The sequence below is a fragment of the Vicugna pacos genome, chromosome 2 (assembly GCF_048564905.1).
Source record: "Vicugna pacos chromosome 2, VicPac4, whole genome shotgun sequence".
In the NCBI taxonomy this organism is placed as follows: domain Eukaryota; kingdom Metazoa; phylum Chordata; class Mammalia; order Artiodactyla; family Camelidae; genus Vicugna; species Vicugna pacos.
The window spans coordinates 68,362,573-68,389,539 of NC_132988.1; the positions used below are offsets into that span (position 1 = coordinate 68,362,573).

Sequence of the window (26,967 nt, forward strand, 5' to 3'; positions counted from 1 at the left end):
ACATAACCACAATACCTGATACTACCAAATACAGTCCACTGATCTTTGAAGTTCTAACCCTAAAATCAAAGAGCTAAAAGTAGAATCATGCAAAGGGCTTCAATTCCATATTTAACATTTTTAGATTGTTTTCTTAAAATTACAGCACTATCAAAAAACTTTCTAATAGATTATAATCAATACCAACAGGATGCTGAGGAAATAATGTTTTAATTATAGAAATTAAAGGAAAAGATTTTTAAATAAGTGCACGGGGCTACATTATGTGAAGTGATGAGCTTGGAATATACAAAGATACACAACTGTGAAAAGAAACCACAAATAGTTGTATTTGGTAGTCACTCAGCCAAAGTTTCAATGAAACTGTAAATGTCAGTTATTCCCCAATTTCAACACACTGTGATAGTTGATGATTCAACTAATAACTGATCCCAGGGAGAGGCCTTCAAGCCGCAGACTTCTCCATTCCATTCACTTCTGAGTGTATAAATTAGCTGTGATATTCCAGGGTCAGTCACTCCCAATTTGTTATCACAGCATCCAAGAGAAGACACTGACTGGCAAGTCTGAGGTAAGAGAGTTCTTAAATATCATTGATCTTAAATATCAAGATATTTTGTGTACCTTATATATAATCTGTATTATCTAGATAGATAGATATAGATATGTACGCATCCTGTAAGCTGTCCAAATTAAAATTATTGAGATTGGCATGTAATGGTTGCTTGAATTTGTAAACTATAAGTAATTAGACAATCATGTGGGATACACCTATTTATAAAACTTTTTCTTAAAATCACCATCCAGCTATAGTAAGTGCGTATTTTAGAATGACCATGAATAAATCTTCGGCAGGGGAGGGGGGCATGCTGGTAGCACACCAAGACTGTTACAGAGCCTCACGCCCATCAGTTTTAATTTTAAGGGTCTAAGTCAGCAAATAAAGGGAACATGCACTAACCGATATTCTCTAAAGTATGAACAGATGCCAATTTATTTGTAGCCTCTGTGTTATCTTTAAAATTTGCTGTATTTACATTCCATTCTATAACATACCGTGTTGATTTTAAGGTAAAAGTTACTTGTGCTCTCCTATAAATCTTTGAGTGAAGTTGATGCTGCAGGCAGATGCATCTAACTTATTCAGACACTGGGTTTATTCCCCAACATACAGCAATGTATTGCTATGTATGTACCATAGCTTGAGAAGAAAAATAAAAGGTGGTAATTGGTAATTATGCTATGTGCTGACTACAAAATATGACCTGGAAGAGTCCATGATGTGTTTTATTTACCTTTTTGCTTAAAGTGGTTTTAAATAATCCTTGAAACCAGTTTGATATCTCCTATTGTAAATGTTCTGCTTGAATTCTATCCTCTCCAAAACATATCCTTGATTTGTCTCTGTTTTCTTCTTTATCCTCTCAGTATTTTGTAATTTCTATGTATAGTACATTGTAAAAGTATCTGTCTTTCCTTCCTAACTGCCAGAGGACAGAAATTATGCCCCTGACAGCACCTAGCACAATGCTTTGCACTTAGAAGTTAGGCTATATGCGTGTATATATGTGTGTTTATGAGAAGTAGCTGTGTGTTTTGTGTGTGTGTGTGTGTGTGTGTGTGCCAGTGTGTGCCTGTGTGTAAAACTTTCACTGTTAATTGCTTATACTGCTAGTCTTCCTATAGAATTTTGAACTTGACTTGTCTTATTACAATTATAACATTACCTGGTATTTTCTTTAAATCCCAATTTGAATTTTGATTAATATGACAAAAAGTGAAGACAAAGTTAAAAGCTTGAGTATATTTTTTCTTTCACATTTTATTTTTCTGTCTCATAGATATTTAGAAAACATCAAGAGATGATGAAATCTCCCTAGAATCTTATTAAAATCAACTCCATGCCACCCCATTTTAATAATAATGACATGAGCAACTGACATTTTCCTCAATGTAAAATTAATTAAATAATCTTCGGAAAACATGGTGATGTATCATATAACATTATAACAATGTTATTATTAAGGTCCATGAAAGTAGGGACTTTCTCAGCTGTTATCTATACTCAGTTCCTAGAATGGTGCTTGACAATCAGTGATCAAGAAGTACTTTATGGATAAATAAGTGAATAAATATGAGGGCAACTTGAAGAAAAGTCCCTTAGCCAACCCCCTCTTTCCAATCTGACTGCTCCCCCATATACTCCATAGTGTAAAATGCATGCACACCATGACAAAGAGGAAGACTAACGACTAATGGTACTACCCCACAGGGAAAATTGTCCATTTGTGTTTGAAATCAAGTAATATACACAGGCGTATTGTATTTATGAAAAAATATGGTTTTAAATGCAAGCTTCTATGCTTTATTGTCTACATCTCAATTGTATAATATGATTGTTAGTTATATATTTGATTTAGCTCAGATTTCTCAAGTATTTATTAGCAAATATAACTGATACACTATAACAAAGTGTATCATAAGTCTACAGTAGAAACTAAAGGAGAACAAAATGCTTTGGAAATGTCCTTTCTCATATGTCAAAAATAGATCCCCTCCAAACAGCATGGAATTTGGGGGGCTGCCTGGGAACCAACGCAAATAATCCATCACCTAAATTAATTTCATGGTTATTATTGTATGGAATCTTGTTTTTAAATTCTTGAGATCTCTAAGTAACTTATTCCCACATTAATATTCTCTGTATAAACCAAGGCCATATTTCATTCCAGAAACTACTCTTATTACCATGTTATATTATTCTTAAATAATATGTGGGCATTGTTTTTAAAAGAATCGATGCCACATAGTTATAATATTGCAAAACACCTTTGATGTTACCCAAAAAACAATGCTCTCCAAATAGGTTGATGTCCTAAGATTGTTAAGTAACTTGTCCAAGGTCTAAGAGCTATTAGTAACACAATTTGTACCACAGCTAGATCTTCTGAGTTTGTGTTAACATTTGGTCTTTCTGTTACTCCTAGCATGTCTCTGAATAAGATTAAAGTCCTCCTTGTGATCACAGCCATGTTGGCAGTGACCACTGGTTTCCCGGTGAGTATCCATTTCTACATTCCAGAGTATTTATGGGTGTTCTTGTTGTTGTTCTAATTCATGAATCCTAGGATTTTTCTCCTCTTCACACTGTATTCTACTTTATAAGCATACTTAATATCTGGCTTTTTAATGTTATATTCTATAAAATTTTATAAATTATACACTGTTCAGTGTGTAGCTTAATTCCACATAGCTTTGTGCAGTGGTAAATTTGAGGCATTTAGAGTGAATTTAGAGTAACATTTTTCAGAAAAATAATTCCTACAATATTTTCTGGAAGCTTAAATCCTAGGTTAAAAGAAATATATACTATGAGACAATGTTAGCTAGTGAATAATCAAATTACTTCTCTCCTATATATGTGTATATTTCTCTGTGTTTTATTAGCATGAGTTGAACTAATTTTACTGTTTGAGCTTTAGGTCTCTCAAGGCAAGGAAAGAGAAGAACGAAGTGTAAGTTACACTTTCTCTTTTTATCATGTAAGATTTCCATATGAAATATTCACAACTGTGGTTAAAGATATTTCTTTATCCAAACATCTTGAAATCTAGAGAAATCCTTAGAAAGTTTGAATATTAGACTCAACAGAGGTTTAGCCTTCACGAATTTGATCTCTGCTTGCAGAAAGAGAATTATCTTATCATCTCATGTAACAGTGGGACTAAACTGATTTATCACTCTGTGATGGATTGGGTTATAATATATTTTACTGACATTTTCTAGTCTAATAAAGGTTCATAATTGCTCATGTCTCCACTCACCTTTAACTCTACAAAACCAATTCCAGAGAAGGTAAAATAATGATGATGATGATGATGACGAAGAAGAAGAAGAACAACAACAACTTGAGAATTAGGAAATGTGGACCTGTTCTGATGGTCCCACTGGTGGAAAATTCATTAAAAGCTTATTTTGGTCTAAACAGTTAATCAAAAATGTTTAACAAAAAGAAAATAAAATTTGAAAAGGAAGATTTATGTTTACACTCATAAATCTTATTATCTGGAAAGAAGCATGATTTTGAGACCAAAACTAGCATGTTAAGGATACAGAAATTAAAAGGAATACGGAAGGAAGGTGGAGAGGGAAAGAGGGAAGAAAGAAAAGAGGTAGATGAGACTGTGTCTGAGGTCCTTGGGCAAAGAAGGAGAAACTGATGTCTCCTCTTCAGCACCCTCCCCTTGGCCTTATACTTACAGAACTGATTATCAGGAAAATTTGGCTACGAGTAGAAACGTACAAGCACATGGTTATCTCTAAGTAATTTCCTAAAATTCTCTTTAAAAATGCAAATTAATCAAAGCCTTATTTATAGTATACACAGAAAAGGTAAATGATTTCAGAACTTCTAAAACCTCTACTTAAAAATGAAAACTCACATGTTAATTTGACTTCTTTCTTTCAACAGGCCAGTGACAGTAATGAACTACCTTCGCAGCTCTGTCTGCCGCCTTACCGATATCCATTTGGCACATATCCACCATTCCTATATCCATGGCTTAGCTACTTTTATCCTCCTATTCCAGTACCTGGGTCTGCCCCCACACCTATCCCTCTTAATGAGCAGTAAATAAGAAAAATAAAGTGCAATTTAAGATGAAATAGGTGGTAAGTATATAGAGTACAGCATGTGTTTTCTAACTTTGTTGTTTGTGGATTGAAATGCATCATTTCATGAAAAAAAATGTTATAATGTTTTCACTTGGCACCACTAAGTTACAAATTATTTCAATCTTGTTCTCTGGTAGAAATTGTTAGGATCTCTACTCAGAGGTACAAACACGTGTCCTTCCATGATCCAACCAACACAGCAGCTTAAATCCCTCACTTGCTGTGACGTAATACAAATAAACTCTTTCTTATTAAAATATTTTCTGCAAAATATTTTTTAACATTTTCTACTATCATCAAGGGCTGTGCATTTAAGGGCTGAATCAGAGCACTAAAGAAGGCAAAACTTTAACCAAAGATCGTAACAGATGAACTTGCAGATTTAGAGTCTAAGGTAGACCTCAGCCTATTTCCTAGAAAATCATGCATTTTTCTAATTAATATTAAAACCCTAACTTCTGATGGTCGCATTACAATAAAACCCTAAAGGCTGAATACTCCACTTGTAACAGAGGTCATTATCATCTCATCATCTCAAAAACGAACTGATGGTCTGTCCATTACCAATGAATTGAGGAAATGTAGACTATACTAAAGATTATATTAGGACCCAGAGGACAAAATCTTTCATCTAATACCAACTAGTAAAGACCTGTGCCATCTTTCCTGCAACTACTCAGTCTTCCTGAGCAGAAAGTTTCCCAGTCCTTGAACTAGATATACTTTTGAGGCACCATTTATAATTAAAAAGTAAAAAACTTACGTGTTTGCGAGCAAATGACCCATTGAGATTAATAACTATATGCCTGTGATTTATTTCAGGTCACTGTAAAATTGAACATGAGCCACTTCCTTGAAGAATCAATATTCCTGTTAATAAAAGAAAAATAAATGCAATTGAAATATTATACAGTGTTCTCTCATTAATGTATTTGGCACTCCTCTTTAGTAAACATGACAGAGAAGATCTTGGTTTCCCATTTTCTAAATGTGTGTTGCTGGTAGGAATGCAAAATAAATTTTAACAGATTTGAATATACACTTCCTGTTGACTAACTATTCTAGGGAAAGCATTGGGAGTGGAGGTGACCAAAATCAACCAGTCCTAGAATTACCTTGAATGAAAGTCTATTCAGTAGCTTACGCTTGTACCTCTGCTGCTTGTATTAAGGAGAGCAGATGATGATTTAATTTTAAAAAACCTCCTGAATAATTGAGTCTGAATTACTCAATTATGCAACTGAATCTGTAATTTATATACCATAGGATATTAAGCTTGATGTGTTGGTATAGGATATCAAATCAATCAAGTAATATCTCTAACGTCAGAAAAACAAAAAGGAGATAATGGGTGGAATCCTAAAAACAGCATTTGTATCATGCATATAGGTTATAAAGTGCTTTCTCAAATCATTATATCACAGAACCTCCACACAATCTTGTTACAGTCCTCACATCTCATATGTGGGGAAATTGAAGACCACGAAGTCCTGTGTCCTACACGCTTGTAGATCCAGTATGCAGCAGAAAAGTAAAAACTTGGATCCAAGTCTTATGCCTTATGTTTCAACAGCATATCTAGTAAAATAAATTCTGTTTCCAGGACTCCACAATGACAATGACAACACCAAAGAAAATTCAGACTCATGCTAATAAGGGTAACTTCTACAGCACCTCCTTTGCTAAGCTAGCTGCCATACCACCATTAGAGCTATCTTTGAAAACCTGCAATGACTTACAGTTCTGTCTTGCTCAAATGCCTTGTAAGGCTTCTTTTTGCCTCTAATACAAAGTCCATTTTCCCCCACAAGGCATTCAAGGCCCCTACATACTAAATTCCAACTTCCTTTCAAATCCCCCTCACCCCGCCCCCCACCTCCAGCCCTGCCTCCCGGGCATCCTCCAGGGTCGCACAGGCCACTGCCACTCCCCACAGCTAGCCCTCCCTCACACACAACCGTGCCTTTGCTAATCACACTCTCTCCTCATGGAATGTCCACTCCTCTGTTTCACTGTTAAAATCCAATTCATCTCTCAAGATCCAAGTCCAATATTAGGACCTGCATGAAAAACTTCCTCCTATCTCTCCAAACTGAATGAATTACTTATCATTTTGACCCTCTCCCTCTGGACTTTTTCCACTTTTTTATGAATATTATTATACTCTACCCTCTAGTAAAACAATTCATTGGCACTTGTTTCCTTCTTGAATAGATTGTAAGTTCCTGCAGTATCACAATAATTTAACTATTCCCCAGTACTTAGCACAGTAGGAAGTACTCCATGAAAGTTTGATAAATGGAATATATTAATAAAAGTTTCAAAATACCTAATTTTCAAAAAAAGAGCTTTTTCATATCTCTGACCTATATGAACATCTAAGTTAGCAAAAGATTCCTTCTTATTGGAGGGAAAAAATTCTTAAAATCAATATTTAAATGGTAATAGTTCTCTCTTACTCAATTGTAACATTAACACAACAAATTGGGTAAATTTGTCTACACATACTTTGCTATAGAAACTGCAGAGCCCATGAAATGTCAAATCATGAATAAAATTCTTTGTCCCAAGACAATGCAAGCATCACTCACACACACACACACACACACACACACACACACACAACACATATAAAATTCTTGAAGCATTTAACATTTTCATCAGCTATGGGAAAACCAAGCTCACAGGTTTTCAGTTTATCAAGTATGTTTTCCCTCCCATACAAAGCAATGCATACAGTAAAGGCTTTGTGAACTTTGTTGAGGAACAATTTGTCCTACTTATCAGTTCCCATAAATCCCATGATGAACACGCTAGAAACAAACCCCTGAAGGAGAAAAAGGTAGCAGGTGGCGTTGAAAAGAGCCTTTCCTATAGTCTGTGACAGACTCATCCAACAAGATTCTACTCACAAAAGAAGCCTTTCATTGTATCACAATGGCAGCCTTTGTCCCACAGGTAAATGATCAGGAAATCAGAAAAGTTCTCCGAGTGATGACTACATTTCTCCACACCAAGTTTAAGTTGTTCATTGCTGAGATCCTTAGCATTATTGTGGGAAACTCTACCATGACCCCATGACCCGTAAGCTGGCTAAAGATCAAGGCCAGCCTAATGAGCCTCTTGGCGTGGCCTGAGCAAGGAAACTGCTGTCTCTCTTGGCCATTTTCAGGGATTAGAGGTTCCTCCAACATTAAACATTTATTCTTCGGTATTAAAGTCAGTGATCCCAGTCCACTATGCGAATGACAACAAAGTGGACCAAACTGTCTTCAATACAATTTGGTAAATTAATTTTATAGGAATTGTTCCCTATCCTTACAGCTGACAGGTTGTAAGCCACTGAATGATTAGTGAAAGGTAGTCATGGGAAAGCAAACGGAGGGGCACAAAGGTAGAATTCAGAGCCCCGAAGAGGGGCCAAAGGAAAATCCTGGCTGCTCTGAAGATTAGGAGGGCCAGCTCTGCAAGTAATTCACTATTTTCCCTCCTATTTTTTTTTTGACTTTGATGTATTTCTTAACTCTCAGATTAGAATTTTTATGTTATTCACCTCAAATTATGTCATTGTAACTTCCTGGGGGAAAAATAAAACACTGTCATTTACTTTTAACTGCTGGATTTGTGAAGTAAATATACTCTATTACGATTAATAAGTTTTTCCCCCAGTGGATTTGGGCAAAGTCCTTTCTGGTCCTGACAACTTTGATTATTGTGGTTAATGGGATAGTTTTCCAATAAATCTGTCAATCGAACCTCCACTTTCCTCTGTAACCCAGTGTTGGCTAACAGAGACAGGAGCCACTAAATCACTGTTTACCAGGGTGTTTCTTGAAGCATAATCTCACTAGATGGCCCCCCCAAAATAAATATTTATCCCCAAAATATCTCTTGGAAATTTATAGTATATCTACACATAGTAACATTCTTGAAAATGCCAGTTTAAAAAATCATTTTGCTTAAATACATTTGCCAAACTATATTGACCATAGAATAATGCTCATCTCATCTAAAACAGCTGGCAAAATCAGTGTGTCCCTGAACACATTAAGCCATTTTAAAATGTAATCAGCTACAGAGATACTACATAGCACATTCACGTACAGTTTATATAATAATTATTAAAAGAGGCTTTCACGGAATAGTAAACAGAGAGCTAAATTCATCTCCATTATTCTGTTACTTCCTTGAGGAGACAACTCACATGTCCCTCATACAGTCTTTCAGGTTTCACCCATTCATTAAGAAATTAAGTATTATTTTTGTGGCACTTGTGCTAAATGCTAAAGTTTTAGAGTAAAGTAGTTTTTTTCACCTTTAAGGATTGTACAGTCTACTGAGGGGAGATAAACATATATACAATTTCAATAAATGTAATTAGTGCTCCAAAAAAGTATTCATGGAGGTTTTTTGTTTGTTTGTTTTTGTATTTTAAGCAAAGGGAAAATTAGCTCTACCTACACAAATTAGGAAAGATCCCATTAGTGACTTTGAGCTGAACCTTAATGGATAAATAGGTTACTGACAATGAGATAAGCACAAATTAGATGCTCAATAGATGTTTACCAGGCAGATAAATTCAACACTAAAATTGGTATTTTTAATGACATCAACTCAGCAAAATAAAAGAAAGAAAAATAGAAATAAAATAGAAGCTATTTCTAATGAATATACAAATAAGTATATAAACTTGTTTTATTTTTAGAAATAACCTCTGACCTGAGAAAGAAAGGAAAGATAATAAGTATCTTAGCAATAGTTTTGTTCAGGGGTTGGAAGGCATAGATCAGTGGTAGAGTGCGTGCCTAGTATGCATGAGGTCCTGGGTTCAATCCTCAGTACCTCCATTTAATAAATAAATAAATAAACCTAATCACCACCCCCCAAAAATAAAATGTTAAAAATGCTCTTGTTCAGAATATAACATTTCTGTTATACAGATATAGAGAACAAGTATCACCTGATAAGCAATTTTCTTATGTAAGTAGCAAAGATATCCACAAGACTGTATTTTCCCAGATTTCTATGCCAATTTATTAATAATACCCAGGGAGTGTTGAAACTTCCGGCCAAAGCTGACTCAAATCAAGGTAGCCGAAGGAAGTTAACAGCAACAAAACAAGGTGAAAAGTGAGGCACTGACAACTGAAGTGCCCTCCTTTCAATAACTTAAGAAAGCCTCCAGTTTGCCTCAACAATCCAAAACTTTGGTACTGGAATGAAATAAGACCAGAAGGCCATGCTGAAATCCAGCTGCAGTCACTCCAAATGAGAGCCCAGCTACAGCCCAGCTTCCCAGCAGTCAGGGAAAGTCAATTCTAATGCTCTCCAGAAAAATTAACCTCAGAAAAACACATCTCTTATCCACATATACTAGCTCTTCAGTGAAATAAATTAGAATTTCAGGGGAAACAGACAATACACCTGTCTACTTTAGAAATTCTTCATGACCAGGTTCTGACCTCATCAAGAAGAAAGTAGTGATTCCCAGACTTCCACTTGCTGTCTTGAATGGTCAGAAAGGAAAAAAAGACCTACTGGAGTAAACATAAGACCAAGTTATAGAGGGTCCTAGGATCATACTGGATAAATAACAGTTTATAAAAATAAAAAGTTTTCTTGACTACTCCTTGTATTTTGTAATGTGTGTCTTTAAAAGGAACCTGGAAACCCTGGGATCCTAAAAGTTACTAAAGCATGAATTTATGTGTGCACTAATGCTAAAGTCGTAATGAAACCCAACTCTGGGCTCCAGATGACATGTCTCCTCACAGCCTCTCTATCAATGTCCAACAGAAAGCATGTTCTCTTTAGATGGTCTCTGCAAATAGAGATCGTGGCTATCTACTGCATTCCTCAAAGAGCCTCATTTTTAGTAAGAGCCATATATATCTGTGCATTGTTTATTAAACTGAATGATGTATAGGAGGGCAAAATTGTATATTTTGGAAACAAATCCCTTGTCATTCACATCATTTGCAAATAGTTTCTCCCATTCTATAGGTTATCTCTTTGTTTTGTTTATGGTTTCCTATGGTGTGCAAAAACTTTTAAGTTTAATTAGATTCCATTTGTTTCCATTACTCTAGGAAACAGATTTAAAAAAATATTGCTGCAATTTATGTCAAAGAATGTTCTATGTTTTCCTCTATTAATTGTATAGTATCCAGTCTTACGTTTAGGTCTTTAATTCATTTTGAGTTTATTTTTGTATATGGTGTTAGAAAATGTTCTAATTTCATTCTTTTACATGTAGCTGTCTAGCTTCCCTGGCACCACTTATTGAAGAGACCATTCAAACAAAAAATTTTTAAATTTGTATAGAAACACAGAAGACCCTGCATAGCCAAAATAACCTTGAGAAAGAAGAATGGAGCTGGAGGAATCATGCTCCCTGATCTCAGACCACACCACAGAGCCACAGCAATCAAAACAGTATGCTACTGGTACAAAAACAGACACACCGATAATGGAACAGGATAGAAAACCCAGAAACAAGCCACGCACGTATGGTCAATCAATCTATGACAGAGGAGGCAAGAATATTGACTTCATTCTTAAAATAAAGTTGGACTGGCTCTACATTCTAGGTTCAAATCATTAAACAAAATTTGATAAACATTGTCTTATAGTCTTTTGGCATATAGTGTTCATGGGTTCTGATTCATATTAGTTTCCTTTTTATTTCTATTCATATTTAGGATTTTCTTTTGATTTTTATAATATTAAGATTTTAACTGAATTTGATTTTTTACAACTTTCATTATGTGGTATTTCACAAAGTCTTCCAAAGTAAAGTGCAAAGTCTTTATCCAAGCCTGGGGGTTGTTTTCTATTATTGGTTTAATGTAATTCTACCTACTGTGATCTCAGTTCTGAGATATCTTTGAACTCTTATTACATATATATTAGATCTTGTTCATCTTTTTTTGTATATATGTTTTTTTTATTGAGTTATAGTCAGTTTACAATGTGTCGATTTCTGGTGTACAGCATAATGCTTTAGTCATACATGAATATACATATATTTGTTTTCATATTCTTTTTCACCATGTTACTGTAAGAAATTGAATATAGTTCCCTGTGCCATACAGTATAAACTTGTTGTTTATCTAATTTTTTATATATTTATTAGTATCTGTAAATCTCAAACTACCAATTTAATCCTTCCCACCTCCTTCCCCCACCAGTAACCACAATTTTGTTTTCTATGTCTATGAATCTGTTTCTGTTTTGTAAATAAGTTCATTTGGTTTTTTGTTTGTATGTGTGTTTGTTTGTTTTAGATTCCACATACAAGTGAATTCATATGGCATTTTTCTTTCTCTTTCTGGCTTACTTCACTTACAATGACAATCTCCAGGTCTATCTGTGTTGCTACAAGTGGCATTATTTTATTATTTTTTATGGCTGAGTAGTATTCCATTGTATAAATATGTATCAAAGGATGAAAGTTTGAAATGCTTTGTTTTCCTCTACAGTCCTGCAGGCTTGTTTCCCCTCTAGATATCTTTCCTGGATTTGGATATTCTGAAAATTAACAAGACAGGTCAACTCATAGTTTTCCCTCTAAGAAGAGCTTTAAGACAATGAGTCAGGGTTAGCCAGCATAGCTGTCAAGGTAATTACCAGTTCCTGAGTGACACTGAGTATCCCATTTTCTCTCTTTCTCCTCCTCCTTCACTCCCCCACCCACTTCCCCTTCCATCTTCTTTTTCTTTTCCCCATCTATTCTCTTAACTTTTCTTTGCTTTCACTGTTATTTTTCAAGGGGCCTATTAAACATGTGCTCCAATGCATATCTTGAATGAGAAATCCTCACCATATTATTTTAAGCAGTGTTTTGGGGGACCTCATGAGAGAATCTGAAGGTATTTTATATATCTACTTCACATTTTTATTGAGGAAGTTCTTGGGCCAGCCCCTTTGATTCTAAAAATGAATCTATGTGTTTTAGAATAATATCTATGCACTTTACTCATGGTAATATAAACCCAGTCATTGTACTGTACACAATATGGAAGGTCTCATAATTTTAGTACCATAACATGCCAACTATATATTTTAGAGTGGTGGTTCTTTTTGCCAGTTATGGTTATGCATTTTGCTTTTGATGTTATTCACTAGAATTAACCTTCAAGATTTTGAAACATACAAATTTCTGCACTAAAATGTTACTTTTCTGATGTCTTAAGAATTAGTCATATAGAGAGTTGATAGTGATTTACGCTGCAACTATCACAAACACTGTTGTACTTCAAGCATACAGTAGAGTATTGAGATAAGCCTGACACTAATGAAGTTGCTGAAAAATAAAGTGGGACCAAAAATAATAATAAAACCACATGCATATGAATACACCAAAAGAAAATAAAGTACATATCAGATGTAAAAACACTAACAGAATAAGAGGAAGTTGTTATGGGTAAAAGAATGCAAATAAGTCAATAATCATCATTTCACTTACTACAAAAATATTTATTTCACAGTGCTAGAAATATGAACTTCTCACAAAACATAATAGCTCCACTGTGTGAGAGTTAAATAAATGGATATTGTCTATCAGTATCTAAAAAAGAGGAAGCTGTTGCTTGACTGAGAAGCCCTGCTGGTCCTCCTCCCATACTCCAGGGATGTTTCAGGAGTTGGCTTTGGCCCCTCAGATGAATATGTGACTAGATCAAGGCTGGTGGATCAGTTATAGATCACAAACACAGTAAGTTTTGAGGCTTTGTTCAACATCAACCCAACATCCTGGGAGATTTCTTTTCATAGGAATTCTGATTCTCCCTTTGCTCTACTTTGGAAAACACCAGGGTATCTGAATAGCTCCAATATAGAATCCACCTAGATCATCTACAACAATCACTCAAAAGTCTTTTAGCTCTCTTAGATTGCCTTAGGTCAATAAATACGACATGAGGAATGTTCAGTGTCACTAGTACTGGGTAAGCGTTAGACTATCAGCTTCACAAGGGCAACAATTTTTGCCTGCTTTGGTTACTAATTAATCCTTAATGTCAGGAACAGTATCTGAAATAATTTAAGTGCTCAAAGAATAATATCCAGTTTTGCAAAGTTCCCAAGAGACCTAGGTTAGTGTCTAAAATAGATGGGAGAGCCCTGCTGTAGAACTGTTTTTCTGTCAGTAGGGGTGAGGATGCCAAGCATTCCCAGGTGAAATACATTATGCTGACAAAACAGTATCATTGAAGGTATTCTGATCCTCTGGTACTTGTGAATTAAATAAAGACTCAACTGAAAGTCAGTATCATTCTACGACTCTAAATCAATGGTTGAGAAATTACCATGCAGAATAGAGCACCTTCATGATTTGGGGACTGATCAGACCATAGTCTTCGAAGCATCATTTGACCCTAATGATCAAAGGAAAATGATGTGACTGAACAGTCCAAATAGAATGGCTGGTCTTCTTCCTTTAGCAGCTTCTTTTAGCAATTTTGAAACTCTGCCATCTTTCTCTGAACAGCAGAAGCCAACTATTCTGAGAAATAGAAAATCTCAACTTTGTGCAAACTGAATAAACATTTTCGGGTCCTAAACATCACTCCTAACTTTCTAAGACATGAATTACTTCTAAGAAAAAGAGGACTACAACACAATGCTCTTATTATTTCTTGTTTGTGTTCTGGCAGTCCTCATTGATTCCTGTAAATACCTCAATCTGGCCAAGGACTTCATAGCTAAGGTGAAGTCACAGTTAACATTTTTTTCCCCAGAGAAATGTATGCAAAAGAAAATATTCTTCTCTGAATCATCTAAGCAAATTATTTGGTTAGCTATATTTTACCAAAATATCCCCCATATTGAAAATTTTATGATATATACTTTGTAACTTAGAATAAGCTGTCTTTGAAACAAAACAATTATTCTGAATTCAATGATTTAATTTTGTATTTCCAGAATGTTTCACTTGTATTATTGAAATTTAAAAATCTAAATGCAACTTTGATTCATAAAAGGTTAATCAATCAGCAAGTATACATTGAATGCTTATACCATGAACTTACTGAAGAATAAAATGCAAATGGCTTTGCTACTTTATATTGATTAAAATATTTCATATTTAGATTTAACTGGTATGAAGTTGCTCTTGGGTATTTAAGAAATGGTCGGTTTTCTAATTTTTAAAAATCAATGATTGTAATTCCGGAAGGAAGATGACCAACCACAGCCCATAATATAGATAGAGGGTCACTTGATATCCAGGTTCTTAAACTAAAAAGAAACATTTGAAATATTAAAGTGTTGTGACCAGCTATTATCATTTTAACAATACCTTCCAATTCAAATAGGTGGAATTAGTTGATTGAGAATGCAATTAATTTTTTAAAACTCCTCTATATTTTTTCATAAAACATAAAAATGCATTCTTTAAAAAGGTGGATAGTCTCTTTTCAAGCTTTATAAATGACAGCTCTATTTCCTCCTATGCATTTCACTAACCACAGTTGACACAAAGATGACTCTGCTATCGTCAAATCTTTCCTTTTTGTCATCTTCCTATTGGGTGTAATGTAGGAGGAAGATAAATCACATGATGCAAAGCACTAATACCCTTTAATTAGTCTCCAGTTATTTACTTTGGGTCTTCTTTACAGTTGAGAGGCCAACTCAACCTACTGCCAAGCAAGACCTGACGGGCACAAGGGAAGGTAATCATATTGAAATGTCCAGAGAGAATGACTCTTTTTCACAGGAGTTAGTCATAATTTCTTCCTCTTAGCTTTTATTGCTAAGCTTGAATATGCCTTGGCATCATTTTGACATTAGTTTCTAACCTAAACCTTAGATTCTGTATAATGTTATGATTAAATTTATTTTTAACTTCACTTTGGGTTATTTTTATCTTCACTACTGGCCAAACTACTGAAGACAATGTAAATTGTAAAGAAAAGTTGTTCAAGACAATGAACTTATTCCTACAGACAAATGTGGAGGGCTAACTTCTCAGAAAGATGAATGTGTCATAATAATCCAGATTGACCCCTTAATTAATTTAAAATTTTTATTTCTAGCTAAAGATTATAATTTTATTTGTTATAGTATAACTTTTAAAAAAATTATGAGTTACTTACCCTCACGAAAGCTGAATAGTTCTGCTGTTTCATAGACTTTTCCATCAAGTACTCATTGGTTTAAGTAACATAAGTAAAGTATGGTCTTATCTCTCTGATTTCTGTTTATGCTAAAAAAGAAGAACTACTATCATTTTACAGATTGCTTGTGTGTGACTGTGTGTGTAAATCTGTATATGTGTTATAATTCTGCTTGAATTGAAAACATTCTAAGAGAGATCTTAACTATTCCAATTACAAAAAAGAAATGATAATTATGTGACATGATAGAAGTGGTAATTATCACTACAATGGCAATCACATTACAATATATAAATATATCAAATCAACATGTCATATAGTTTAAATTTACACAATGTTATATGTCTAATATATTTGTGTTAAAAAATGAAAAAAGGTAACTGGCAAGTGAAGAATTAATAGGGAACTCCATTCTTTTCATTGAAACTTGAGTTTGCTTGTAGATCTCACATGAGTTCTTTTCCAACCAATGATATCCCATCAGAGGTTCTGAAATCAGCTTAGTAGATAGTCTTTCTAATCATTATTATCTGTGAATCAAAAGCAAATGGAGTCTGGTGTGTTCCCTTTACCAAGCCTGGACTTTAACTCTGTGACCCTCTCTTGTAAAACTCAGTTTGCAAATCTCAAATCTATACAAGTAGGTCAATAACAGTAGCTGCAACAAGATGTGGTTAGCATTTATTTCACAAATACCATATATACTGAAATATTAAAAGCTTAAACTGTTATATGTATCTTTCTAAAAAGACTATTTTTAAAAAATCAAATAAGCATGTGTGACTCCTATACTCCTTTAGAAAGATAAGGCTAATTTATTTCTTTAAATATTTCAGTCAAAGCCCTGTCGTTGTCATACCTATGTTTTTATTAAAACAATCAAGTTAATCTCATCATTCATGATGACTGGAGAAGTAATTGTGAAGAATGCAGTTTCAGTATACCCTCCATCTCCTCCATCTTACATGTTCCTGTTAGACCAATCATGGAATTACAGAATTTTAGAAATTTTAGTTCAAACTTTCATTTATAGGTAAGAATAGTAAGGCCCAGATAAAGGAAATTACTTGGACAAAATTGCTCAAGTAGAGATAGAGCCTGAGATGGAACTCAGTTCTCCAAAGGAATGTGCAGTCACACAGTCTCTGGTCCTGAACCACTCAGCTGGTTTCCCTTGTTTACAAAGCCTTGCCTAACTCTTCAGACTGGCATGGGAAGCCTCTCCTTTTGCTGCCCTAAACCTTCTCTCCAACTTTATCTTTCCCTTTTCTCCATTTAAAAGCCCATGGATATTCAGAAGGCTTTCTCTTCTATTTGAAGGTTCTCTATTAATCTCTGCGTGAGTAAGTCCCACCTGTATCTCCCACACAAGTAGTTTGTTGATTTCTTAACTGAAAACTTCTATATGTAGAAAGCCACTTTTGTGACATTTTCGACTTTCTTTCCTCTAACAGTGACTTGTTGTTGCAACTCTCTTCCTACAATTGATGCTACTGGGTAAGACTAGCAAGACCAATTCACCTTGATAATCTCAACACTTGACAGTGCCTTCTTGTTCTTTATATATATATGCTAAAATTTTTATTTATAGGTAAGAATAGTACCTAGAAATGTACATATATATTTATAGGCACCATTATGTGCCTATACATTATATATGTGTATATATATGTATATACATAGGGACACATTTTTTTCCAACAAAGTTTAAAGTTATTCAAACTACCTGTCCTTCTCTACAACAGAATAAAATTCTTATGTAATTTAATTATTTATAAAAAATTGTGTCTATGACTTTCCTTATTAATGGCCTACTAGTAGGTTCCTGGTACATGTCAAATGAATATATGATTAACCTTGTAATGATACTTTTAATATTATAGCCAAAAGTCAAATTCATACACATTATACTGTTTGGTTTTTCTAAAGTTTTTAGTAAAATAAATTTACCACATTGGCTATATCTACCCATAAATCTAGTGCGGTTTTTCCTTAAAGCAAAGAAAACATTGTTCCAAATCACTCCTAAATTATTAGTAACAGATCCTTTTAATTTAATTTTTTAATCTTTATTTTTAGGTGCAATCATGAAGAGCTTCTTCCTAGTCGTGACTATCCTGGCATTAACTCTGCCTTTTTTGGTGAGTTAATTGCATCTAATGAATTTGTATTAAAACTTTAAGAAAATTTTATTTAAAGTCTCTAATTATGTAAATTTCTAAATACAGTTATATTTATAGAGCAAAATAGCTGCATACTAACTATATTTTCATAAAAGTAACTCATTTTTACATTTATCTCTATTACAAAATTTAAAAGATGTTCTGGACATCAGTTTTCAAGAATTAAGAAATCACACTTTATCATGTATAGAAAATCTTTAAAATTCTCATATGATAGAGAAAATATATTTTTGGGGAAAAACAATACTGAAGATATTTTTTAATTATAATATGCTCTAAAAATAATTCACAAAAAATAAATGCAAAAATCATAGTTCAGGATCAGAAATGTTTTAAATTAAATTCCTATCTCACACAGACCCCAATCACTTTAGAGACTAAATTCTTAAAAGATTGGGAAATTGTTTAAGCTTTTTTACCAGTTTCAAAGACCTTGGCACATCTACCTTTACCGTCACACATACTGTACATTTTATTATATTCTTCCCAACACATCAGCTGACTGACTCCTCCCCAGGGATACTGTCCATAATCAAATCTAATTTTCGGGCATTTTTTTAAAAGTTACATTCTGTGTATTAAAGCTATCTGAAAAAGAAGAGGGTTTTGGGGGATTTTTTTCTTTTAATTTTTAGACTTGTTTTCATTGTCATTTTGGCTATCACCCTGCTTTATTTTCATGTTCATTCAGCGATCCCAGGCACTTATTTGCAAACAGCAAGAACAGGAAGGCAAACATACGATGTTTTGCATCCTCCTCTTAGATTGTAAAATTTGGGAGGCCCTTAGTCCTTGTTTCATAATTCACTTATTATTAAATTTAGACTTGTTTTTAAGTTAATATCGCCTAAATAATTCTATGAGGTAAATTCTTGGAGTCAAACTTTTAAAAAATTTTGAACGACTATGACATTCACATTTATTTTCTTTCATTTATTCTTTGAAATTTGATTTTATTGTGGCACCTGCACATTTTGAAAGTGGGCTTTCTCTTTGAGTAACAGGGATTGAACTTTGTATCAGAAATGATCCATGACTGCCTGACCTGCAGCAACCACTTATGAGTTACTGGAGCCTGCTGGAGCCCACAGACACTCCTTCCTGCTTTCACAAAGCTGCAGGCCCCACAGACATGAACAAATAATTAAAAGGAAGAATGAAAGTTTATAGATTTTTTACCATTCAATCTTATGAATGATCAAAATGATACAAATTAAAATAGTAATGTGAAACAACAAGTTTCTTCTGTGTAGCACAAGGAACTATATTCAATATCTTGTAGTAACCTATAATGAAAAAGAATATGAAAACGAATACATGTATATATATGTATGACTGAACATTATGCTGTACACCAGAAACTGACACAATATTGTAAACTGACTATATTTCAATTTAAAAAAAGAAAAAAAGAAATAAATTATTAAATTCTTCAAAAAAAAAGCAATGTGATAGCATCTTTTATGTGCTAAATGTATTCCTTCTCTCCAAAATAAAAATAGTTAAGATAATATTTATTACTAGCAATTATGAGATGAACTGCATAATCCATAGACTTATGGTGGCTATAAGTTGGCACAACTTTTCATTACAGCAGTTTAATAATTTCTACAAAGACTTTTTGTCCCCCCAAAACCACACTTTTGAAAAACTATCTTAAGGAATCAATGAAAACTATTTAAAAGGCCACTGATATCCAGATGTTATGCATCCCTCTATATACAATAAAATTTTTTTTTGAAAAAAGCTTTATGGTTAGCAATAATGAACAAACATTTCAGGACATAATCGTTGATCATTTATTTTTAAACTATAAATATGTAAATATAAAAACTATGAGATAATGAAAAAATATGAGAGATCAAGTTTCTTGAAAAAAATAAGGTGCAGGATACGAAAATGAATGTATAGCAGTTGTATGTAATACATATAAATTAATATTATATTAAGATGTCTAGATTATCAGAATTTTTGAGTGGAGGCAAACTTTCTACAATATTCATATTACTTTTTAAATTTTAAACAAATGATTTAATAAATTTAGAGAAAAACAAGTCTCTGTCTCAACACACCCTGAATTCTATTATTTTTTTCAAATTTCTATACCTACAACATTCAAAAGGTTTCTAGAGCCTTTTATATCCAAGGGATATGTGTGCGATGTCCTAAACTCAAACTACCATTTTAAAATATTTAAAATTATGACCTCATCGCAAAAGTTTATAAAACTTTTGGGAGTTTTAAAGTTTTATATATACATGCCTATGGAAATTAGTTTCTCATTCCTGACTCATAATGTGTGTTGCAATTCAGAATTAAGAAAAATACTATAAAAACAAATGAAAGTTGATTTTTAAAAAGCATAATTATATAACATTTATATATCGATGTTATGCTAGGAGCCATTTTTTTAACCTAGAAAACTTCAAAAATCATCTTAATAGGAGGGCAGAAATATATTCTCAATATTCTTCTTACTTTTAACAATATAGATTCAATACAAACTGAATATAAGTTATTCATATTTTTCATTTAAGCAAATGTCACATGTATTTGTTGGCACAGGGGTCAGATGATCATAGTCTCTTCAACCTTGAATTTTTCTCCCTAGACAATGATTTTTAAAAGACAACTGTAGAGTTCATTATTACTATTTAGTTAGTATATCATTGTTGCTTCTTGAGTGGTTCACAGGCTTTTTAGATTAGTTAACCATGGAAAATGCTTTATAATAATTTACAATACTAAAATAAAAACAAAGAAAACATGTTTTGTCTTTAATATAAAAGGTATCTTTAAAACCACAAAAAAAAATCTAAAATTCTTGCTTTTTTTTTAACTTTGTATTTCTTATTACTTCTCTGAATCTCACCAGGGTGCAGAGGTGCAAAACCAGGAACAACCAACAGTAAGTTTGTCTCTAGTAGAGACACGGACTCCAAAGTAAATTCTACAAAGTTTATTCTGCAAAGTTTAATGATATTAAAATGCCTTTTGTCTAAAAACTAAGTATTTAAACCCCATAAAATAATCTAATAATCTGTGTAAAAGTCATCATGTTAGCAATCAATCATGTGAATTAATCTCAAAGTTCTTCTAAAAATCTTGGTATCATCTTATAGACCAAGCCACGTCTTTTGGCTTTCATGTGTATTTAGCAATATGAGAAAACTCTCTCAGAATTTAGTACTGGAAAAAAATGAAAACAAAAGTAAAGTTTAGTATTTCTCCTGCCTACTTTTTAAGACTTGGGGAAAGATCCATCTTTGAATACTTCTCGTACACTTATATTTACTTTCTCCTTTTGTTTCCCCAACATTCTGTTTGAATGAATACGTAAATATGTCTTCTTTTATGAGAAGTATTTGCTTTGCAGTGTAATTTTGTTGATTTGTTTCTATTTATATGGAAAGATCTAATGACATATTTTTATAATTGCACATAATCAATAGAATGGAGTCAAATAAAAATCGAAAATTTCCTTACTGATATTTAACAGATAAAATTAAGCTGAAAAAAATCCAAAATATACATCCAGGAAGTCTCCTACATCACTTTATTTTTCTATTCTGATATAATTAGGTTGGTGGGGGGATGTGCCCTCAGCCTTATCTCTAGGTAAATAAAATCTGTAAACAATTACAAACATGTGGTGAGAATACATATATATACATATAAATATGAAAAAATATGTACATATTTTTCCTGTGTGTGTAGTATGTTTGTGCAGAGTATGCCAAAGCTCTCTATGAGATTTGTCTTATTGTTGTACTTATAATATGCAACATTTCCTGAGCACTTTTTATATACGCCAAGCTCTGGGCAATGTGATTTACATTATGAATTATCTTACCTAATTTTTTGAAACTAGTGTTATTTTTAATACTTGCTGAAAATCAAGAAGTGAAAGAAAAGTGTAAAAATTCACATCTTGTAAAATATTATGGTTATTGGGTTCACTATTTCCAACACTGTACCTACTTAACATCAAATACTGTAACATTATTTCAAAAAATTCTGATTTAAATTATCTCTACATTCTAGCTTACAATAATACCATTCTTCATAATTTGTTCTTTTTGCAGTGCTGTGAGAAGGTAGAAAGATTGCTCAATGAAAAAACAGTCAAATATTTCCCAATTCAGTTTGTGCAGAGTAGATATCCTAGTTATGGAATCAATTACTACCAACACAGACTAGCTGTACCAATTAATAACCAATTTATTCCTTATCCAAATTATGCAAAGCCAGTTGCAATTAGACTACATGCTCAAATTCCTCAGTGCCAAGCCCTGCCAAATATCGACCCACCTACTGTGGAACGTCGGCCACGTCCACGTCCATCATTTATTGCCATTCCCCCAAAGAAAACCCAGGATAAAACAGTCATCCCCGCCATCAATACTGTTGCTACTGCTGAACCTCCAGTCATACCTACCGCTGAACCAGTAGTGAACACTGTAGTTATTGCAGAAGCTTCCTCAGAATTCATCACCACAAGTACACCCGAGACCACCACAGTCCAAATTACTTCAACTGAGATCTAAAAACTAAGGAAACATCAAAGAAGACAACACAGGTAAATAAGCAAAACACAAAAATAAACACTAGACAAGGTTCATGGATTTATCAACACAATCATAAAATCTAAAATAGTGTCGATGGATAAATTAAGTCTGTTATGGGAACAGGCAAAATGGGCTAATTTTAATTTTTATTTGGTGGGGCCATAGCATTATACACTAAATTATTTTCCAACAGGAAATGAAAAATAACATTATTTTACAAAATGAAGAAAAATTGGGGATTTTATTATCAAACTTTTTTTTTTTTTGACAAGTGGAACACTCCTCGAACTTACTAGTTTTATTTTATTCCTGGTCACACACGAAGACAGTAGAGTAAAATACTATGTTAAACTTATGATTTTTCTTATCTCCAAAGTAAAATTTCTTAGAACAATTTATATAGGATATGAGTTTAAATACACTTTAATTATTTAACAGTGTTCTTGAACTCTAATTTTGGTACAAATAGAGTGAAAGGAAATGATACATTTCCCACGTAGAACATGGTGGATCCTCTCCCATGTAGCTTCATGGATCCTCTCAGAAATGATGTCTGAGTTAGGCACCCCAAATTTCCTATTTGAAGATAAACCCATGGAAGAATTATAATTCTTAACTTGAAAAACACCTACATACTCAAAGGATACTTTCAGAACTTTAAATGTGATGTAAAATATTTCTGTTTATTTGGTCAATGGATAATGGCAGAGTCTAAAATAATTTAAAACTTATATGAAGAAGTTAAACAAAGAGAAAGATTAATAAAACAGAAAATAAAGAATGTGAAATAATTTGGGGAGAAAGTGACAAAATTTTGAGAGTCTCTACAACAAATATTTTCAGTGCATCACATTGTCTACATGTTTTATGATCTAAAATACAACTCAGTGATCTATGATATAATAATAACAGCATTAGATCAGAGAAGGCTGCTTCTTCCCTTGTGTGACCTTATATAAGTCATTACTGTCTTTGAACTTTCATTTTCTCATAATTTTGGTTGCTATGAGATTCAAGTGAGAAAGCACATTGTGAATGAGTTGTAAAAATTGATCAATCTGTGAAATGTAATGGTCTAGAAAAGATAAAGTAAAATTAATAAATGCTAAAATTTACTTTCAACCAATATCTCAAGTCCTTACTAAATTATCAAAACTACATAACTATCTCAGTTTATTCCTATAGCAGCCATATGGAATAGGTTATATTACTATTTTGAATTCACAAATGGAAAAAAATAGGCCAGACCTGTAGATTATAGATAGTAAGGCTTAATTGGCTTGACATCTATTTCCATATGGCCTAATTTGCAAACAAAAAAAAAAAAAACAGAAAACATACTTTAGTTTCCCAAGATCAGCGTATGTATACATTTTATCATTGAGTTTGTATTTAATAGGACATCTGGTAAGAAAAAAAATGATAGTAAGCTGGATAAATTTCTGACTTATTAAAATTTTGAAAACAAAATGAGAAAATTAATGGAGACAACATGAAAACAAGTAATTGAATATACATCTATCTATTGATCCAAATACATTATTACATGATTGTATTTTTAATAGAATAATCATTATCTTAACAGTTACATTTGTTCAAAACTCATGAACCCAGATTTCTAAGTTCATACCTCTGTATAATATCACTTATAAAAAGACTGTAAAGAATTGTGTCTTTCTAGAAATATGAGGTGAAGTCAATTATTTTCAGTTCACTATATGTCAAATTTAAATATTTAAATTTAGATATTTAATTTGATAAACTCCTTGGATATGGACATGAGACAAATCATGGAAGCTAAATAAAAGTCTACATGTCATGAGAACCGCTAACACACAATGAACTAAATTCCTAAACTGTCATTTTTTATAGGTCTTGCTGAAACCAAACGACCAGTTCAAACTCTTCTTTGGCCAGCTGTCTGCCTTCAGTCAAGAGAGAATATGATTTTCACAGATTCAGCTCCTTTCTCTTCTCCCCTTACATTTTACATTCATGCCACATTTAATTTTTTGATCTTGCATAATAAAGCTAATTGAATGCAACTGGATCTCTTGAAAACAGTCTGTGAATACACCTTAGGGATCTTTGAAACTTTGAAATTCCAAGATAAATTTAGTGTGAGTTTGAGTATATACATTTAACTGGAGGCAAAGTTCATAATTTCATCTGATTCTCAAAGTGGGTCCATTGTTTAACACTGGTTAAGAGTACCTTCTGCAGTATGACACTGGAATATCTAAATTCATGGCTAAGTCATTGGGACCCGAGAAGAACTAAGCCATAGTGTTAGAATCCAGAGGACCACACAGTGACTCTTGGGAGCCATGAGAACTCTAGAGTTAGCATCAAAGTATCCAAATGTAATGCTAATTTTAGTCGAGATCATTCCCGAGAGCAATTTCTGAACACAGACAGGCTACTGATAACTACAACTACAAACACAGACATATGGCAAAATTAATGGGAGTTGATGGAGACTCTTGACCTGCATGTTCAGTCTCCTCCAGACTTGAAGCTACAGACTCACACCTGTACACAGAAACACACATACACACACACACACACAGCAGGCACACACCAGGAAGCTTCTAGAACTGAGGTCTTCTAGTCTACAAAATTTAGTGAAAACTCAAAATTCAAAAATATACCAGTTTTTCCTTTGAGGAAACAGTGCAAGGAAAATGTGCTTTCCCCATATTTAGCACACTGAGCCAGGAAAAATACAAATCACTCAACATTTACAAAAAGCTTACTGTCACCCATCTAGTCTCTTGCTGAAACCCTCAATAGATGTTCTATTGTTAGGAGTATTGTACAAGACTTTACCTTCTCTCTCTCAAATGCTAGGGTCTGGAAGTGAGGCCTGGTCAGAAACATGGCATGGTTGGGCTTCATTTATAATGACCATTAATAATATTACTAATTTCAAGTAAAACAAAGTAAAATTGCGGAAGAAATAGAATTTATTTCATTAATTTAAAAAATTTATCACAAAGTACTATAAGAATTCTTGTGGAATATAAGACAATAATAGTATTAAATAATAATAAGCAATCAACAGTTATATATTACAGACCAAAGGTCTTTGTTCACATGTATTTAATTATTTAATATGTACTCATGGACTACATATTATTGTAGTTGTTATCATTATTACTGCAAAAGAGAAATGAAGTAATTTTCCCCAAGTAGGCTTCAATGAATGTTTATTTTTTCATCCGTCAAGGACATTTACCATCCACAAGATAAAGTCAACTTTCATGATCTTGCTGTTACTACCTTCCTACCTCATCTCTCCCCATTACATCCTCATGCCATTCACCCCAGTGACTCAAAAACTCTCATGACAGCTTTGGCTGTGCTACCATCACAATGAGCACTTTTTTGAAGCTACTAAAATCCTTTTGATAATTTATATCACATAATCAAAATCTGACTCCTTGTCTTAGATACCAAATCCTTAAGAAAAACTTTCCTAAACTTTCAAGATCAAGTGCTCCACTCTTGTGCTACCACAGCATCCTGCCCCTACCAGTCGCTTTCTCCTTAGTACTCATAAACCTCTGTTACACCTGCCTGTCCACCTCTCCTGCTGGGATATTAGCCCTGTGAACATAGGAACTATGTTCTCTCACTACTGTCCCTCCAAGGTAAGGCCCAATACAGTGCAGGAACTAAATAAATGTTTGCTAAACAAATGAGTAAGTAAAGGGATAAACAGATTGCTAATGGCTGAAACTGAAATATCCATTTAATAGGATTAAATAATCTAGGCTTTTTTTATCAAAGTCCAGAAAAGAAAAATGTTGATCTTAGCAGTTTATTACTGATCATAAAAGTTTATTACTGATCATAAACTACCAAAGGCAGTGATAAATTATTAGGTTAATTTTAAACTCAAAAGAAAATTGCTGCAAATCATAATACTAATCACAGCAATATAAAAGTGTAAAGAGAAAATGTTTTTACAATTTAATCTGTTTTCAAGGAAAGAAAGTTGAATGTCAACAGAATGATAACCAAATTGCTATATCAATATTATGTATTATTGTAACTCTAGCATACTATTTAGAAGGAGATGATGGCGTATCCTCTTCCTAATCTTCCTAATGTGATAAACTGTAGTAGTGGCTGAATGCCTAGATTATTGGAATGAAGGCTATAAACCTAACAGTCAAGACTAAAGAACAAAGATGTGCTTGAAAGATCAATTTTCTTCTTTTTATGTGTATATTTTATTAGAATATACGAATAAATCCAGAAACTCTTGAAGGCAAGATTAAAGTCCTAAATATCCCTATAAAATTAACATTTGGCATTAATATAGTTGCTTTCCACATTTAAAAATCATTCTTTTGAATTAGTCATCATAAAATACCTATAATCATTGTTGGGATGGTCAAGACAAGAACCTTAAAG

The 26,967-nt window shown here is 33.2% G+C and overlaps 3 protein-coding genes across 6 annotated transcripts in view; 1 reads left to right on the top strand and 2 right to left on the bottom strand.

Moving 5' to 3' along the window:
- CSN2 (casein beta) overlaps positions 1–22,503 on the bottom strand; it is a 161,506-nt gene extending 139,003 nt beyond the window's left edge. Inside the window, exons 1-2 of the mRNA XM_072941055.1 lie at positions 22,416–22,503; positions 5,438–5,544 (exon numbers count right to left, since the gene is read on the bottom strand). Coding sequence (XP_072797156.1) covers positions 5,438–5,460 — 23 coding nt within the window. The 5' untranslated portion in view covers positions 5,461–5,544; positions 22,416–22,503. The remainder of the gene's footprint in view (positions 1–5,437; positions 5,545–22,415) is intronic.
- JCHAIN (joining chain of multimeric IgA and IgM) overlaps positions 1–26,967 on the bottom strand; it is a 409,126-nt gene that overhangs the window by 112,967 nt on the left and 269,192 nt on the right. For all 4 annotated transcript variants that reach the window (XR_012060597.1, XR_012060593.1, XR_012060595.1 and 1 more), the window contains exons 13-15: positions 22,416–22,527; positions 15,774–15,883; positions 5,438–5,544 (exon numbers count right to left, since the gene is read on the bottom strand). The gene's annotated coding sequence lies outside the window, so the exon portion shown is untranslated. The remainder of the gene's footprint in view (positions 1–5,437; positions 5,545–15,773; positions 15,884–22,415; positions 22,528–26,967) is intronic.
- Positions 17,870–22,524, top strand: CSN3 (casein kappa). The gene is made up of 3 exons (XM_006212504.3): positions 17,870–17,935; positions 20,853–20,885; positions 22,063–22,524. Exons 1-3 carry the CDS (start codon positions 17,882–17,884, stop codon positions 22,522–22,524), a joined length of 549 nt encoding a protein of 182 aa, XP_006212566.1. The 5' UTR covers positions 17,870–17,881.